Raw genomic sequence first — 18,934 nt, 5'->3', positions numbered from 1 at the left:
TAGGGGGCAGATAAGAGCAAAATAAAGCACATTTAAATGAAGGGTGATAGTGTCCCAGGATACAAACAGAGGAGTTCTACAGGTGCTGTTTGAAGAGGTGAGTCTTAAGGAGGCGCCGGAATGTGGTCAGGGACTGGGCAGTCCTGACATCTGTAGGAAGGTCATTCCACTACTGCGGAGCAAGGGTGGAGAAGGAGCGGGCTTTGGAGGCAGGGGAGCGGAGGTAGAGCCAGTCTTCTAGTGGAGGCGGAGCGGAGAGGTCGAGTGGGGGTGTAGGGACCACCAGAAACCCTGTACAGTGCATCCATTGAACGGGAAACCGCCACAGTCGTTGCAAGATGTTCCCAGGTGGACTATAACTCGTACAGGAAGTCCAGGTGGACGGGAGGGGCAGCAGGGGTAACTGTCGGCTGCTCATCATAAATAGAGCGCCTTTCAGTCTGTGCTGCAGGCCAGGGCACCTGTAACACTGCAGTCGCTCGCTGCATTAAAGGCATAAGCTCGGCTGAAAGCGAGAGCTGTGCCACTGGCATGTCACTCTGCATCATCTGATGGGAGGATCAGCTGATCATCCACCAGCGATGGAGAGCATGTCATCTATCTCATCAGTCACTGCCTGCAAGGGTTTGCTTGCTGGCTCGAAATCGCTTCCCAGATCTTGTCGATCTGGCCCCTGCCTGCCGAACGTGATCAGTGGGTTTTCTTCCTCCTCTGCTTTGGAGGGGGGGAACTGTAGGAAGACGGCGAGGAACGAGAGGTACAGCTAGATATAGGGCTCTTCCTAGCTCGTCTTCTACCCTCTCTCTTGACATGACCACAAGAAGAGGGTCCAGCTTCACTGGTGGAGTGCGGCAATGCCGAGCACTGCGCAGGCGTGAGGGATCCCTAGAGTGACGTGCTACTCGGTTCTCGAGAGTACGTTTCTTGAACGATGCACAGATGCACAATGCACTCCATGTGACCGTCCTGTGCAGGCAGCTTAGCCTTGCAAGAGGTACATACATGGAACCCAGACATGTTAACAATGCTGTGCAATACACCAAAAAGAGGATTTTTATTAGTACCTGCACACTGCACTTGGTACACCAGGCACTCTGTACCGACACTCAGTGCCGATACGTCACTCAGTACCTACACTTGTACTCTGTGCAGAAGCTGACACAATACTCTCTGCACCGACACTCTGCGCCGACTCGATGCACTCGGTACCGAAGCAGTAACCTCAAACTCGCAAAGAAATCAGGGGCCATAAATCGCATTTACTGTATGTGGTGAATCAACAGGGATGCCCACCTGCGAGTCAGCCACTGGCTAATTCTAAATTCGCGCACATAAATAGAAAAAGCCTCCTTCAAAAAGCCTTTATAGTACTGCTGAAGCAATACTAAAACAGCATTGAGCTGCTAGTAGGAACACCTACAATAGCTGCTCTGAATTTTTAAATACTTACCACTGTAAGAATGAAAAACAGAAAAACACACACACACACACACACACACACACACCCCGATAGAAACGAAAGCAAAACCACAAGGTCCACAAAATATTCTTATTTATTTACATGTAATAAATACGATAAAATTTACAGAAAAATATTTTCTATACCGATATTCCAACTGGAGTGAGTCAGTCTAATGTACTAGGATCCTGGGAAGGAACGGCTAATTGAGCTGCAGGCTTCCCACGGCACACAAGGCCGCGGTGGTACGTAACCAGCAGAGACTAACAACAACAGAAAAACAGCTTTTTTATATATATATATATGTAAAAACACAGCAGGCAGGGGGGTTAAAATCCTCCCTGCAGAAAACATGTGCGTAGGCACATTGTTTAAATTATTTTCGTTAATTGTTTTATTGGTTTGTTTAATTATCACCTGCACCGGGCACTTACTGAAAAGTAGAGCCTGGCGCAGGATATAAAAGGGATGCAGTCAGTCTGCTCGAGGCTGCTGCTGTGTGAACAGCCTGCTTGCAAGTGTGTGCAGGCGTAAAAAGAAAGTAAGGTAGTGTGAAACCTGTGAGGGGTTTTGTGTTCAAACTGTGTTTATTTTGTTTAGTTTGTGTTACAGGGAAACCGCTTAGCTGTCCTGTTTATAGTTAGGTTCCTGGTTTGTGTATTAGTTATTGCTCAAAAAAAGAGCTAGGTGTTTATTTTGTGCTTTGTTTGTTTATTGTAAATACCGCGACAGTGCGTTAAAATCCATAATCTGTGTCTTGGGTCTATTTTTAAAGGGGCAACGAACCAGAGTGGGTGCGGTTCTTTTACAATTATATATATATATATATATATATATATATATATATATATATAGCATTTAAAAGCAAGTTAAAAAGCGCTAACAATAGGTATAGAGAAGAAAGATACACTTCTGTCTCAGGAATAAATCCGCACGGCTGAAAAAAGAAAATGGCGATGATTGTAGGTCATGCTGCTGCTTATGGTTGCAGGGCAGAGCCTCAGCAGCACCTCCCTACTCTAGCGAGAATCTTTGGTATAGAGTATTCAGTGCAGGTGTCTTAAAGGGAAACACCCTTTTGTAATGGTTAATATTCCCTATTTGTTTTGTAGTTAATTCACTGCGGCAAAAGTAAAGCCTACACAATGTATTATTCTTTATTCCTGGAACATTTTTCCACTTTTACATCTTGTTGTAAAATAAAGGCACACACACAGCAGATGCTGCTATGCTGCATCTGCCTGCGTTCTGAACAATAATTACTTTTTGAAAACGAACAAATATTAATTATGAGCGAATATTCCAACATGAAAATCCTGTGTTCGTCGCAGCACTAAATTATACAGACACCCTGAAGGTAAAACAGTGGATTTGAAGGGAAAAAAAAAAAAAAAAAAAAAAAGGAGCATAAATCATGTTAAAATAAAAAAAATTGCAAAAACAAATTTATTAAAATATCCTTATGTCAATAAAGTAATCCCATTTATAACTCTGAACTACACACAAGTTAAGCTAAGTAAATCCAATATCAACGTGATATCTTGTAACAATTGTAAGTCGCCCTGGATAAGGGCATCTGCTAAGGAATAAATAATAATAATTATACAGACAGCTGGAACCTTGCTCGACCAATCACATTGCTTGTTTCACATTCCATTGCCAGCCCTGGATTAGAAATATTATAAATAACACAATCACAGTATATACATTTTTTTAAAGTAGCTTACCCACGTTATTCTCCTTATTTATTTATTTGTAGTTTAGTTTTGTTTTGTTATTATACTGGCATAGATTGCGCAATTTTGTGCTGTGTGAATGGGTATTTTAAATAATTTTTTTAACATCTCCAAGACGGCTCAGTAGCAGCACTTGTGAGTGAAAGGGGCTTAAGTCAAGTTACTTTGTTTATTCAATAACCTGTAAATGTTGACGTTACTATCAAATCGCAGAAAGTCAACAGCAGATGTTTTACACTGAACTGCAGTCCAGAGTTAAATACCTCATTTCTAAGTATCTTGCTTTTTCTTATTAGTCACATTGTTCTGCTTAGCATTTACTATGTCTTTATATTCATCATAAAGTTAAATAAGCTTTCTAATTTCAATGTTACTCAAGTTTGGTGTCCTTCGTTTAGCACTTGCTATATACATTATTTTATTTCACTTTACAAATTTAAAAGGTTGGCGGTGCCAACCCCCATTAGTTTTTTCACGTCTGCCAAGCAACAGCCCCAGAAGCTGCTGTGTGCAGTCATTACGAAAACAAAACAATAAAATTGTCAACAATTTCAAACCGAATACATTTACTGTAGAATGTTGCTGTTACAAGCATTGCATAATTAATGAGGGTCCTTATGGTTATTATGCAAATCTCATTCACATGAACGCCAGATTTAGAATATTTACGTTGGATGTAGCTAAGCCAGGCTAAACTGTTGGTTGGCGCAACAGGCATAATAATGACTGACTTGTCAAATGTCAGCATTTAAAATAAATAAATGTGTTTACTTCTACTAGTAGCTACTATACAAGGCTTTGTCTGTGTACTCTAATATACAATATGCTTTTCAATTATTTTTTTTTTTTTTACACTTTCATGTAATTGTGTATTCAACTACACTGACCATCCCAAGTATATAATAACACAATCATAATTAGAAAGTTAATCAGTTAAATGTACAAAAAGCCAGGTTAGAAAAATAAGATCAGCCATTACCATTTAAATGTGATATTATATACACATACATATATTTAACTCAGTCAGGCTTTCTTAATCAAAACACAATAGGCACAATAGGGACTAACTTGGCTGGTGGCACTACCAACATAACATTTTTAAAAACTTGACATCGTCCAGGAAGTTACCATAAAAATCTATATAGGTCGCACTGGTGTAAAAATCGCTCCCACCTTTATTATTAGTTTATTTAGCAGACGCCTTTATCCAAAGCGACTTACAGAGACTAGGGTGTGTGAACTATGCATCAGCTGCAGAGTCACTTACAATTACGTCTCACCCGAAAGACAGAGTACAAGGAGGTTAAGTGACTTGCTCAGGGTCACACAATGAGTCAGTGGCTGAGGTGGGATTTGAACCGGGGACCTCTTGGTTACAAGCCCATTTCTTTAACCACTGGACCACACAGCCTCCTAATGGGTGGTGTTGTGAGATGCACTGCTGTAAAGGATTCTGCCACAGGTTCGCACCCAGCCTCTGCCCTGTTGTCCGAGGATGTTATTTAAATGCTATTTCCAATGTATCAAAAGGTTGCAAGAATAGCTTCCTCCCCATCTAACACAGATACATGTGTGTGTGTTATATATAATATTGTGTGTGTGTGTTATATAATATATATATTGCTGCTAAAGGTGGCGTAACCAGTTATTGAGTCTAAGGGGGCAATTACTTTTTCACACGGGGGCATTGGGTGTTGCATAACTTTCTTTAATAAATAAATGAAATATGTATCACATTTTTGTGTTATTAATTCACTCAGGGTCCCTTTTATCTAATATTAGGTTTTGGTTGAAGATCTGATAACATTCAGTGTCAAATATGCAAAAATGCAGAAAATCAGACGGGCAAATACTTTCACAGCACTGTACGTCACAACGGTGTATTAGTCACTACCCCCTTTTAGGCCCCCGCAAAAATGTCTAGAAAAACAACTTATTTAGCATTTTTTACAGCAACTAGAATATGAATTATTAAACCCATAACCAAAATTATTAAACAAGTAATCCATACATTTCTTTATTTTACTTTTGTATAATTAATTACTGTGCTGTCAACTCACTGAACACACTGCTTCAGTTTTGTACTTATAAAAAAATGTGAATACAACAGCAAAACCGGGACAATTTAACAATATTACTGTTTCTGTCCGGGAGAAAAAATGAAGTGTTAAAACTGGGACAATCCCACCTTTTCCCAGGATGTCTGGTAATCCTTTTACAAAGTCTTAATGTTTTTTCATTTATTAAAAAGTGTTGACAATTTAACAACAAGCCAAAACTAAAAGCCACAACCAGAAAGTTTTTTTCAGTCTAAAAGAACGAAGAACATAATCCACAAAAGCCAAAAATTGATTTCATTAAAACACGCAACTGTACACAGGAGGTCATGTGAAAGGGGCACAACTCAGTATAGTGTTCAGTCCGCTCCGATCCAAAATGTACCCGGGTCCATGTTCTCCAGTTCTCCACTGCGGCAACTACAACGATGCCTGTCAACATTCTGAAGCTTGCACTTAACACAACGCAACTGTATTACCTGCATAATTAAAAATAATAAATAAAAATAAATAAATAAAAAATATGCAGTGGGGCTGCCCGTGTCACACGGACAGACACGCGTCCCACGGACACAAACAACTGCAAACCTTAGAGTCCTAACAGAGCATGTGTGCATAAAGCATGAGGGTACCTCCGTTCGAAAGCTTTGCTTACGAGTGTTTTTTACTGCATTTTTATCGTTACATCTTAAATATTTTTCCAGATAAACATGCCATTTTTTTGTTTTGTTTCTAAGTATAGATGTTTAGAAATGTTTTAAAGCTAGAAAATTGAAAAGTCACCATATTACAGAATAACCCCGTTAATCCGATCTAATTGGGACTGGAGCCAGTTCGGAAAATGAAAGTTCGGATCATCAGGAGAATACACATTATTAACTGTTTAAGAAAATCGGTTACCTTTATTTTAATGTGCAGACAGCTATGCAATGTTTAAAACAGCTGAGCCATGCGAGAAAAGCAGCAAAACCTCCACCACTTATTTAAATTACAGCATATGAAAACTTAAGTTTCAGAAAACAAAACCAGTTTTCTAATAATAATAATAATAATAATAATAATAATAATAATAATAATAAATAATAAAGCTTAAAGTAACAAACTGGCAATTAAGTATAAAGTACTGTGGTAAAACAGTACTCACGTTAATAAGGACTGAAAAAAAACTGACACTGTGCCTTGTTTTAGTTGAGGAACGCTTTGCACACGTAGCCGCTTCTTCATTAACAGCAGTTCGGGTCAGTATCGGACTGATGCTCCATGTACTGTAAGCAGTGGTTGCATGGATTTGACATCAGTACTCGGTTAAAAAAAAATAGGGTAATAGTGCCGTTTAGACTTTCTAGCACTCATGGTTCCATGTGCTACACAAGAGACATTTAAAAAAAAAAAAAGACGTTATATCTGGAGAGAGAAAAAAACAAGTTTGTGTTGTCTTGTGAGGTAAGCAATGCCATCAGGGTAAGCAGGTGAATAATAGATTTTGTCGTGATGTTGTTTACATCAGGATGATTACATTTGGTAAAAATGTATGAAAAAAAAATCACAAAACAGAGTAGGCTACTGTTAATGTTTGAATTCTTAGGCACATGTGGATTTTTTGCTTTGCCAATGACTTAATGCAAGTTTGTGCGTGCCACTGGCATTATACCATGTTTTAGACATTAAGACACCATTTCTGCATTTACAGCTGTTCACAATTTTCACCGCTAGGTGGAAAGGGGTGGTTCGGTTTATAAAGAGAGCCAGATTATCGAGGTTTGGATAAACTGGGTTCTACTGTACTTTATCTGTATGCCACACATCAAGTCAAATAAAAAAGCAGACGTGTATCATTTTTTGACAATTATTTGTGTTTTCTTGGATGTGAATGGAAACACAAATGAGGTCTTTCCGAAAGTGCACAAAAAAATAATTAAAAATGTAGTCATATTTCAGACCAAAAATACTGGTTAAGAACACATATTTTAATATGTATTGGTCTTGTTAAAATACATTACCTGAATTTTGACCTTTGATAATTTTTTGGTCCCAGAACGCATATAAAATGACCCTATCTTAATTGTTGGTAATTTACTTTAGACATTTTAAATAATGAATGGTGAGAAAATTGAAAAATCTGTTATTTTTAAAGTCTTTCCTTAGCCCTACCTCAAACAGATACATTAGTGAGCACCTTCAGGTATCATATTGATTTCCAAAGGTGTTTGTTTCATTATAGACAACATTTTATACTGCCAATGGACTATTCAAAGCTTGTTTACCACAGCTTATTTATTTTGCCACAGTATTACATTTCAACTAAGATCATTTTCGATGCATACTACTAAATGTTACCAGGTCCAGCACAATGGGAAAAGATAAAAAATATTATACAATTTATCTTCCAAATATCCTACAACAATTACTATAGCCTACAATCAACAACAAACACACACACTGCCACACATCAGTAGTCTTACTCCTCCAGCTAAGTTTACATTGCGATCTCCATGTCCCATCAGTCAGACATCATAGGCTTAATTAAGCTATATAACCTAAAGAGGGCTTTACCATCTGGCCCACCTCATGCTGTTAAATATCCAAAGCCTCCTGGCTTTGTTAGACAAGAGAGCACAGTGCCTGTTACCATGACATGCTAAAATAGTTGCTGAAAGTAATCAATCAGTCTGCATCTACAACTAGTCATTCAAACCGGTGACTAGTTGCTTTTGCTATTATGGTTACTGTATTGCCTGACAGCAAACACTAGTCTCGATTTATTTTTTATTTTCTTTAAATTTAGTATAGCAAATAAAATTAAATAGACAGACCATGTATAAGACAGCGAGGAAGCACACTTAAGACAGTCCACATTGACAGTCATTGTTCAGAGGTTGTGTACTAGAAAGGAGATTTTCTTTCATTCATCAAGCAGAAAAAGGGTAAAATACATAAATAAATAATCAATGTATGTATTTTCCAGTGGATTGATTTGGAATAGAGATTAAACATACTTTAAACAATAACACTCAAGGTCCTTTACCAAAGATTTGGAACCTCATATTGATCATCTGGGCTAAAGAAAATCTCTGATCAATTTTCTAATTGTTAATACTGGTTGTCTCTTGATTTCTTCCCAGTCACAAATATATTTAAGCAAAGAGTAACGCATTCAGATAATTCAGAAATTTCAACGGGGTGTGGCTGACCGATTTACCAGAGACCATCCTAACCGACATAAGCCATGATACCGCCTGTGGTGCCTGACTTACATGGGACACGCTGTACTTTGTCTTTAGGAATAAAGATATTTATACAAATAGGCTCCATACATTTGTGCAAAACCTTGTTTACAGGCATAACAAGTTTGATCAAAAACTATCCATTTTCCTACAACATGCATGCACCACATACCTATAGTAATCGTGGGCAGCCTATGGCCATCATCCAGAGGTCCAGTTGCAATAGTTTTGTTTGAGAACAATAAAATCACTGAACTACAGGGTATGCACACTATTAGGAAGAGGTTAAGTTCCAAACCCACAGAAAGTTGATCCATATATTGCAGTGATAAGCAACACTAACATCATCTTCCCTTACTTAAGGTTTAATCACAATGTTGGATTAAATGCAGATACTTTCCACCACATATCACAGGATATACAGCATGCAGAAGGAAAGTAATGTTGTGTGTGTTATTACACACATACATATATACAATATTACACACACACACACATTTTTATATATATATATATATATATATATATATATATATATATATATATATATATATATATATATATATATATATATATATATACACACACACACACACACACACACACACAGTACCAGTCAAAAGTACACCTGCTTGAAACCAGGTTTTTCATTATTATCTATGCTTTTAACTGTATAAACTTGTCTATAAACATTTAATATTTCATTATATGATACGTGTACTTATATAAGCTGATAATCATAAGTGAATTGCATTCAAAAATGTTATTTTTAAATGAAAATCTTGTCAATTTCAATGAAATGGTCACCCATTTCAGTCTGAAGCCCAAGTCAGTTAAAATATTGAAATCTGTATAACAAGGTGTTAGAACACTGGCCTAAGTATAAAAGTGTCTTTGTTAGATGTTCTCAGAGTTAACTAGCATGTTACCTAATTAACGTTTTGTCACCAATTGTTAACAGGTGAGGGTCCATGATTACTATAAATATAGGTAGCATAGGCACAAGTTTGTCATTCCTGAATGTAAGGGAGCAGAAAATGGCAAAATATGCTCAGTTAAGCAAAGAAAAAAAGACAGTCTGTAATTACTTTAAGAAATGAAGGTCAATCTTTAGGACAAATCGCAAAAACTTTGCACTAAATCATTGACCCGGAAGAGAAACGATGTGGCAGCCGCGGATTGGAGGAGCGGTTGCAATCGTTAACCAAGGGGTCATGATTGACGGTATAAAAGGGGACATAGTGAAGTGATCTATGGTTAATGCTAACCGGAAGGAGTAGCGTATTGTGAATCGGGTAGGACTGTGTTAGAAGGTTCAAAGGTTTGTCAGGCACCATTCACATACTATGTTTGTTTTGTTTTTTTTTCCCTCTTAACAGAAACTGCTTAACAAATGTGTGAATACTACAAATCACATATTAAATGTCACTTGCATCTAAAATTTGATCTTTTGGTTTGCATAATGCATATTACTTAAACAAAAGCTATACGCTGCCATGTATGGGGCAGGGTATAGTAAGTACCCAAAGCACTGAGGGGGAACCTATAGCAGTTGTAGTGCTTCATTAAAATATGTACTGAATACCTAGTGTACAAGACAGTGTAAGAGAAGTGCTATGGTAGAATATGTTTGAAACATACAAAATATATGCTAACAATTTCAATTTAAAAAACTGTGCAACCGTCCGCCCCTCCCCCCTCCAACTCGTGTTATCCAGACAAACCTTTAATTTCTTCATTCACCATCTCGACAGCAAAGCAGTCTATATCATAAGCTGTATTGAAAGAAATGTCTCGAAACCCCTCTGCTGTTTTGAATGAAAACTGTGCAAGCGACTGTTGATGTATCATGGAGGCATAACCAATCTCCGGGGTCACTTGACAAGCGTAAGGTCATATTATTATTATTATAGTAGTAGTAGTAGTAGTAGTAGTAGTAGTAGTAGTAGTAGTAGTAAAATGTGACTGTGACGGATAACCTGCTTGGAACAGTGACTGTTAAATTAAGCTTGTTTTGCCTAAATCCACTTTAGTTAGTGCTGCTGCAATGCAAACTTATGCACAAGCAGCATCAATTACGTGTAAATAAACAATGTGTATTTTTATTAATTATAAAAACACTTGTGTATTTTTAAACTACATGTGAACATTTTATTCCATTTATATGGATTACATGTAAAATAGGATTTTCAATCCAAAACAAAGAAGTAGCTCTGGTGACGTCACCAGTAAATTATGCAAATTAGTACCATCGATGGTTCGAACCTTCCTTCGGTAAAGTGTTCCGAACCTTCGAAGGTCAAAATGTACCCTTTGTTGCAGCTCTTGAATCCTGAGTGTTTTGTTTGTTTTTGTCGTGTCTAATTGTACTTGTTTGTTATTTAGACGACTAACACGATCCGGAGCTGTCACTACAGGCTAGTTCAAACCCAGACAACACCGCACTTTGTTTCACGATAAATTGTATTTGCACCACGACCACTACAGCACTCACTTTGGACTGGTGACCGTGTTTGTATATTGTGGGTGTATAAATAAAATACCCTTACACCTGGATTATCGTTGTCTGTTTGTTATTGATCACTGCATCACTCCTGCACCTGCTAACCACTTTGCCACAGTGCATTATAGAGAGGGAGTTATTTTAGTTAGATGTATGTTGTGTCCCACGGCAACCCCCCAAACCCTCCCCCGTTTATAACGCTCAGATTGTGTGTATGTATGTATATTTTTTCATATTGTATATATATATATATATATATATATATATATATATATATATATGTATATACAGTGCCTTGCGAAAGTATTCGGCCCCCTTGAACTTTGCGACCTTTTGCCACATTTCAGGCTTCAAACATAAAGATATGAAACTGTAATCTTTTGTGAAGAATCAACAACAAGTGGGACACAATCATGAAGTGGAACGAAATTTATTGGATATTTCAAACTTTTTTAACAAATAAAAAACTGAAAAATTGGGCGTGCAAAATTATTCAGCCCCCTTAAGTTAATACTTTGTAGCGCCACCTTTTGCTGCGATTACAGCTGTAAGTCGCTTGGGGTATGTCTCTATCAGTTTTGCACATCGAGAGACTGAAATTTTTGCCCATTCCTCCTTGCAAAACAGCTCGAGCTCAGTGAGGTTGGATAGAGAGCATTTGTGAACAGCAGTTTTCAGTTATTTCCACAGATTCTCGATTGGATTCAGGTCTGGACTTTGACTTGGCCATTCTAACACCTGGATATGTTTATTTGTGAACCATTCCATTGTAGATTTTGCTTTATGTTTTGGATCATTGTCTTGTTGGAAGACAAATCTCCGTCCCAGTCTCAGGTCTTTTGCAGACTCCATCAGGTTTTCTTCCAGAATGGTCCTGTATTTGGCTCCATCCATCTTCCCATCAATTTTAACCATCTTCCCTGTCCCTGCTGAAGAAAAGCAGGCCCAAACCATGATGCTGCCACCACCATGTTTGACAGTGGGGATGGTGTGTTCAGGGTGATGAGCTGTGTTGCTTTTACGCCAAACATAACGTTTTGCATTGTTGCCAAAAAGTTTGATTTTGGTTTCATCTGACCAGAGCACCTTCTTCCACATGTTTGGGGTGTCTCCCAGGTGGCTTGTGGCAAACTGTAAACGACACTTTTTATGGATATCTTTAAGAAATGGCTTTCTTCTTGCCACTCTTCCATAAAGGCCAGATTTGTGCAGTATACGACTGATTGTTGTCCTATGGACAGAGTATCACACCTCAGCTGTAGATCTCTGCAGTTCATCCAGAGTGATCATGGGCCTCTTGGCTGCATCTCTGATCAGTCTTCTCCTTGTATGAGCTGAAAGTTTAGAGGGACGGCCAGGTCTTGGTAGATTTGCAGTGGTCTGATACTCCTTCCATTTCAATATTATCGCTTGCACAGTGCTCCTTGGGATGTTTAAAGCTTGGGAAATCTTTTTGTATCCAAATCCGGCTTTAAACTTCTCCACAACAGTATCTCGGACCTGCCTGGTGTGTTCCTTGTTCTTCATGATGCTCTCTGCGCTTTAAACGGACCTCTGAGACTATCACAGTGCAGGTGCATTTATACGGAGACTTGATTACACACAGGTGGATTCTATTTATCATCATTTAGGTCAACATTGGATCATTCAGAGATCCTCACTGAACTTCTGGAGAGAGTTTGCTGCACTGAAAGTAAAGGGGCTGAATAATTTTGCACGCCCAATTTTTCAGTTTTTTATTTGTTAAAAAAGTTTGAAATATCCAATAAATTTCGTTCCACTTCATGATTGTGTCCCACTTGTTGTTGATTCTTCACAAAAAATTACAGTTTCATATCTTTATGTTTGAAGCCTGAAATGTGGCAAAAGGTCGCAAAGTTCAAGGGGGCCGAATACTTTCGCAAGGCACTGTATATATATATATATATATTATATATATATTATATATATATATATATATATATATATATATATATATATATATATATATATATATATATATATATATATATATATATATATATATATACACGTCGCTTGAGCTCCCCCTGGTCACTACTTCGCGCCCCCTGGGTGATTGGACGTTGCTGCACCGGGCCCCAGCTGCAGACTGCCCACTGCTGCAACCTCCAGTGCCCCGGTTTATGCTCCGGTCGCCCCTGACAAACCGGTGGGGTCCCTCATCGCAGGTGCGCAGTCCCTACCTGGCGGGGCTGGAAAGTGGACCGGCCCACCCTCAAGTCCGCCCGTGGAAGAGGGCGAAAAGAGACATTGATGGACTCGAGGGTGGGTGGTTGTGTTTTAGGGGAGGAGGCGGCCGTCGAATGGCCGGTGTCTTGAAAAGACAAGGGGGGGATGTGTGAGACAGCAGGGAGGGGGTTAAAGCCTCCCTGAAGAAAAACATGTGCGGAATGCACATTTGTTTAGTTTAATTGTTTTGGTTTATTGTTTGATTGTTTTGGTTTATGGTTTAATTTAATTTGTTAACTGTTTCAATGTTGATTATCCCCTGCACCTGGTGATTATTATTAAATTAGAGCCAGGTGCAGGGTATAAAAGAGAAGCAGTCAGTCTGCTCAGGGCTAAGTAGAAGGAGTGCTCTGCTTCCAGGCAGCCACTGAAATGACAAAACGTAAGTTTATAGAACGGAGTGTTGTGATGTTTATAGCAGGTAAACGGCTTAGCCGTCCTGCGGGTTAGTTAGGTTTCTGGGTGTTTAGTCAGTGCTCTAAAAAGCATTCATTACTTTCACAAAATAATTTATTTTGTAAATGCATTATCTAAATGACTTATTAAAATGACATACTTCCTTTTGTTCATATTACATCTTCTGGCTTTTACAGTGTATGCAAGACATACATAATTACAGGAAAGCATATCAGAGACAAATAGAAAATTCATAAGTTATGGGCCCTCTTAGAGACCACCTGTGTTAAGAGGCCAATATCAGACTGTCCCTTGAGTGGTCTCTTAACACAGGTTTGACTGTATATTATATGATATCTATCAACTATGGCCAAATATATGGGTGCCCCACCCAAAGGCTGCTGATCAAAAGATGAACCAACAGACTTTCATTAAAGCACACTGTTCCCTTCTATACATCTCTCCAGACATTTGGGTTATTTTCTAGGCGGCGCCAGTCAATTTGTACAAGACACCAGGGAGGGAAATAAGACGTATTGTACAGCAGTTTCGCCCATCCCAAATTTTAAAACAAGCTTGATTAGCCACAGTGTATAGGTAACAAGCTCAGGTGTGTCTTATTAAACTCATAGTAAAACCAGGAATGGATCAAAGTTATGCAATGGGAGTCTTATTTCCATCCCTAGACAGCATGGAAAATAAATAACCAAAGGAATCCATCAATATCGATTTATATTAGAAGATCCAAACACCTCTATGAATGGTGCATGCAGACTGTCTCATCATCATAATAGAAAAACATTCAGTACCTACACCTTTCAATGACAAGACAAATGAAGCACTGAGCTTAAATAACCCTAGCTCTGTAAAATGTTTAAACCCCTACACCAGGCCTGTTTAAATTTATACAGATTAACAGACACACACATGTAATTAAAGTTTTATTTTAAACAAAAAATATTAAGTGACTTGATTGACAAGATTTGTACAGTGTAATGGTATAACTGACAATTGCCATTATTAGAATTTCACTGTGCATACAGGTGTAAATCTGTTAGTCAAAATGCCAAGGCAATAAAATCTACCACCAACTCGTCCTTATCAATGAATGTAAAATAAACCCACCTTCAACAGAGAACGTGTGGGATCTAAAATTGTATTTTAGAACAAATTGTGTGGGCAACAGTTGTTACCAGACAAGTAAACATTTCCCAACCTCTGTTTTTCTTGTACAGGTATTTAGAAAAAAAAAAAAAAACACAACACATTACTGGCCTTTCAGATTGGATTAACAAGTGGATTTCCACACCAAAGGCAAATTTCATCTGAACTATCGGACAAGTAATAAATAATGTATATAACAAAGAATATTATGTTTTTTGATTGTAATTCCAAACAATTATTTGTATTATTATTATTATTATTATTATTATTATTACTATTATTAACCACCACTGGTAGTATGCACAATATTGGATTTGTTTAAATGGAAAGAACATGGGAAGTTTTATGGTGTAAATAATTTTGTTAGTACTAAAAAATGAACCGTTACCTTATTTGGTCCAGTGCATTCCATAAAAATACTTCCTCAATAAAGAGTAACAGTGTTTAAGTTTTTATTTATTTATTTATTTATTTATTTATTTTATTAAAATATTCTATCCACATTTTAGATGTGGAAGTATGTGGGTGGAATTTTACAATTTTGAAAGACACCAAATACAAAATAGTCATATTTAAAATTTTTATATATATATATATATATATGCATTTTAAAATATACAGTTGTGTTTGAATCCAAAATGTTATTTTGTATATTTTAACCGGGTTAGCAATGTGCATACACAATTATGAAAACTGGCAATCCCCAAAACAATAATTTCGCATTTGAAAATTAAAATGCTTGGGGAAATATTAGGATCCATGGCACGTACTCCATCCATTCCAAAACATAAGGTAGACAACAATAAATTGCATTAGGATTACAACCAGATTACCAGTATATCCATAATAATTAGATGGATTGATTTTGTTGAAGACGGATTATTTTTTAAACGGATATCTCGTAGCTCTTTTCCACTTGTTTATTGATTCCACGAGAAGATGACTGCATTGCAACAAAGGCGAAATGCAGAATATTAAACAACTTGATTTAAAAAAGCAGAATGTTAGATACAGCTGTTTTATTTAATCGTGTACTCATGAATGGTATCCTAGAATTTGTCAAAAAGAAAAATAATAATAAATAATTTGCCCACTGGTAAACCGTCCACCGTCCACTGTGTACTTCATCCAACAATGCTTCAGTTCATGTAAGAATTTCCCAAACCAAACATGAATTACATAGTACGAGTTAAAAATGTCCAATCTGACATGCATGCAGTAAACACAAATAGTCCTTGTTGTATACTTGAATATGGTTTGCACATGGAAAACTAAAATAAAGTTAAAGGAATAAAACAAACATTCAAACAATGCAGCATTCGCATGTTTTCGTAGAATATATTCTTACCTCATGTTGGAAATGCTTTCCACGTTCAAACTGCTCACCCTCGGTCCGAAACGTTATTCAATTAAATGTAATGTTATTCCTCTTCTTTTCACACTCACACGCACAGACAGACAGACAGACTCATTTGGTACCAAATTAAACTATAAGTGGAAAAATGCCAAGACTAAAAATGTAAATCCCAGAAAAAATCAAATAAAAAATGCGACTGCTCCAAATTGTTTATAACATCCCGTAAAATGTAATGTTTGTTGTAAGGGGAAAAAAACTCAATTTTCTTTTCTCTTTCTACTCAGACTTGAATCGCTTCGAGTACCACCAACGCGCGCCCCCGGGATTCCCGTCTCCGACACCGCACTGACGCAGCAGGTCTTCTCAGAGCGGCGTGGCACACGCACGAGACGTACAAAAACCTGTTAGCCACGCCCGCAGTGATTGCTCACTCATGAGAGAATTCGGAATATGCCCTATTCTATCGTGACACCTTATGGTCCTTAAAAAAGCTTAAAAACAGTACAGTGGATTTTACCTTGTTAAAAAAAAAAAAAAAAAAGTATAGACTGCTGTGGACATGGAGGTAACATCGCAACTGAAAAAAATAAATAAATAAAATATCAAACAGAACAAAATTTCAATGTACCATTTGTAATTCAGTAATATGAGAGAATTGGTCAGGGGTCTGAATACTTTTGCAAGGCACTGTATATATATATATATATATATATATATATATATATATATATATATATATATATATATATATATATATATACCGGGTTTAAATTAGTTACTTATTCCCTATTTGGAGTTGCACAAGCGCGCATTCACAGGCTGTGCCATGAAATATACTCCCCTCCCCTTATTAATAGTTGCCACTTTATTGACTACTAGATCACATTCTACGAGTTAAATCACATTGATAGCCTGGTTGTGCCACCTCAGTTAGGGTATTATTTTAAATCTTCAGCATTTCTTTCAAAATAAACGAGCAGTGATAAGGCTCGAACTGTCCATATCCATACGGACTGCTGGAACCTTGATCGACCAATCACATTGCTTGTTTCACGTTCCATTGCCAGACTGGATTATAAATTAATTTGGGCTTTTGTTTTTCGATTTTTATTAATGTAATTTTTCGGTGCTTATTTTTTAGCTATTTTCGAGATCGTTCGCTTTTTATATACTGTATGAAATTGTTGCATTCGGTTACTTTAAAAAATGCTTCGGTGTTTTTGTTTTTGTTTTTTTGTTTTTTTTCTGTCACAATATTATGTACAGTAACTCGTGCTTAACACACTTAAGACTAAGTTGTACTTCCTTTTCTTTGCTGTCTTCCTCAATCAATCCTTGTGGTCAAGGGCACATTCTTTTGGGTTTTTTGTGTCTAGGCATTTTTTTTACATTTCGCAACAATTAGCAATTTTGTTTTAAATACTTCCTAACTGTATGTAGCTTTAAATTCCACAAACACATCTCCGACATTCCTAATTGTAATCTATAGTTCCCTTCAAATTCGAAGATGACCGCCAAATTAAATACTTTTGGGATATGCCTGCTTGTCAGGTATTCGCTGAGCATTTTATATCAAAGCTGCGATAGGCCCCTGCGCGGAGTGACGTCATTGGTCCCGCCTCACTGACGTAATAAATAGTCACTGAGCGGAGATCTCAGCCTCTTGCCTTTCACAGACAGGTAGGTAAAGTGACGACTATTACTCTAACTCTTTTTTTTCCAGTTGTGATTGACTCTTTAGAGCTCCTCCTTAGAGATTTTGTGAGTTTCCTTACAATTAATTGCTGGAAGTAGGCCTGCCACTTCCCAGGAATTAGAAAGTCGGCAGCTGAAGACTCTGCGATTGTAGCCTGCTTTCTATTAATGTATTAAGCTTGCTGCACGTTCCTTTCCTCTGTTCTATGCAGCTTAAAAAAAAAGAGAGACGGGAGACACAACCCTCCAGCGAGTCCAGCCTCACTTTGCAGCCGTTCATGACTCGAGGGCTCTGGGCGACCTCAGTACGCCCACTCGGTGTGTGCGGCCCCTACAGGCCACCGATTACTATTGTTTTTACTGTTACAGTAAAAAAAACCGCGCGCATCACCACACACCTATAAGGTGGGATGTTGTGTAAAAAAAAAGTAACAGGTGAGTTTTCTTTTTCTTTCTTCTGTCTCTCTCCTTTCTCCACGGTCGTGACTGCACTACCCCGCAGCAAGCTACGCGCTGCACCGGTTGAGGGCTCCACGCGGTCCGGACGCCATCTTGGGTGCTCCACTCCACTGCAAGCTTCATGCTGCACTGGTTGTGTGACTGCACTGCAACCGTCTGCAGGCTACGCTCCACACCATTGCAAGCTACGCGCTGTTCCTGGTTGTGTGACTGCAAGCAGCCCAGACACAGTCTTGCAGCCCAGTACCTTGGTGCTTTGCCCTTGGTACTTGGTGCTCGGTGCTTCGGCGCCTCGTGTCTAGGCCTCAATGCCCGCGGTGCCTCAGAACCTCGATAGCCTCGGTGCTTCGGCATCCTCGGTGCCTAAAGAGCTACACACCACGGCACTTCGACGCCTTGAGGCCTTTCAAGCCCTGTACAGTGGCGCCCTTGGTACCTCGGTGCTTCAGCATCCTCGGTGCCTCGAGAGCTACACACCTTGGCGCCTCGAGGCCTTTCGAGCCCTTTCGAGCCCTGCGCTTTGGCGCCCTCGGTGGCCTTGGTGCCCCGACGCTCCACAACCTCAGTGCATCGGCATCCTCAGTACCTCGAGGGCTACACGCCTCGGCACCTGGACGCCTTGAGGTTTTTCAAG

General features: G+C 38.3%; 1 protein-coding gene across 1 annotated transcript in view; it reads right to left on the bottom strand.

The window, feature by feature from the left end:
• LOC117403252 (protein enabled homolog) overlaps positions 1 to 16,606 on the bottom strand; it is a 300,703-nt gene extending 284,097 nt beyond the window's left edge. The window contains 1 exon segment of the mRNA XM_059024330.1: positions 16,138 to 16,606. Within this exon segment, the coding sequence (XP_058880313.1) occupies positions 16,138 to 16,142 (5 nt within the window). The 5' untranslated portion in view covers positions 16,143 to 16,606.
• Between the last annotated feature and the right edge of the window lie 2,328 nt (positions 16,607 to 18,934).

The sequence above is a fragment of the Acipenser ruthenus genome, chromosome 5 (assembly GCF_902713425.1).
Source record: "Acipenser ruthenus chromosome 5, fAciRut3.2 maternal haplotype, whole genome shotgun sequence".
NCBI lineage: Eukaryota > Metazoa > Chordata > Actinopteri > Acipenseriformes > Acipenseridae > Acipenser > Acipenser ruthenus.
The sequence above is the reverse complement of the archived record's forward strand: the minus strand, read 5'-3'. Positions and strand labels throughout refer to the sequence as shown.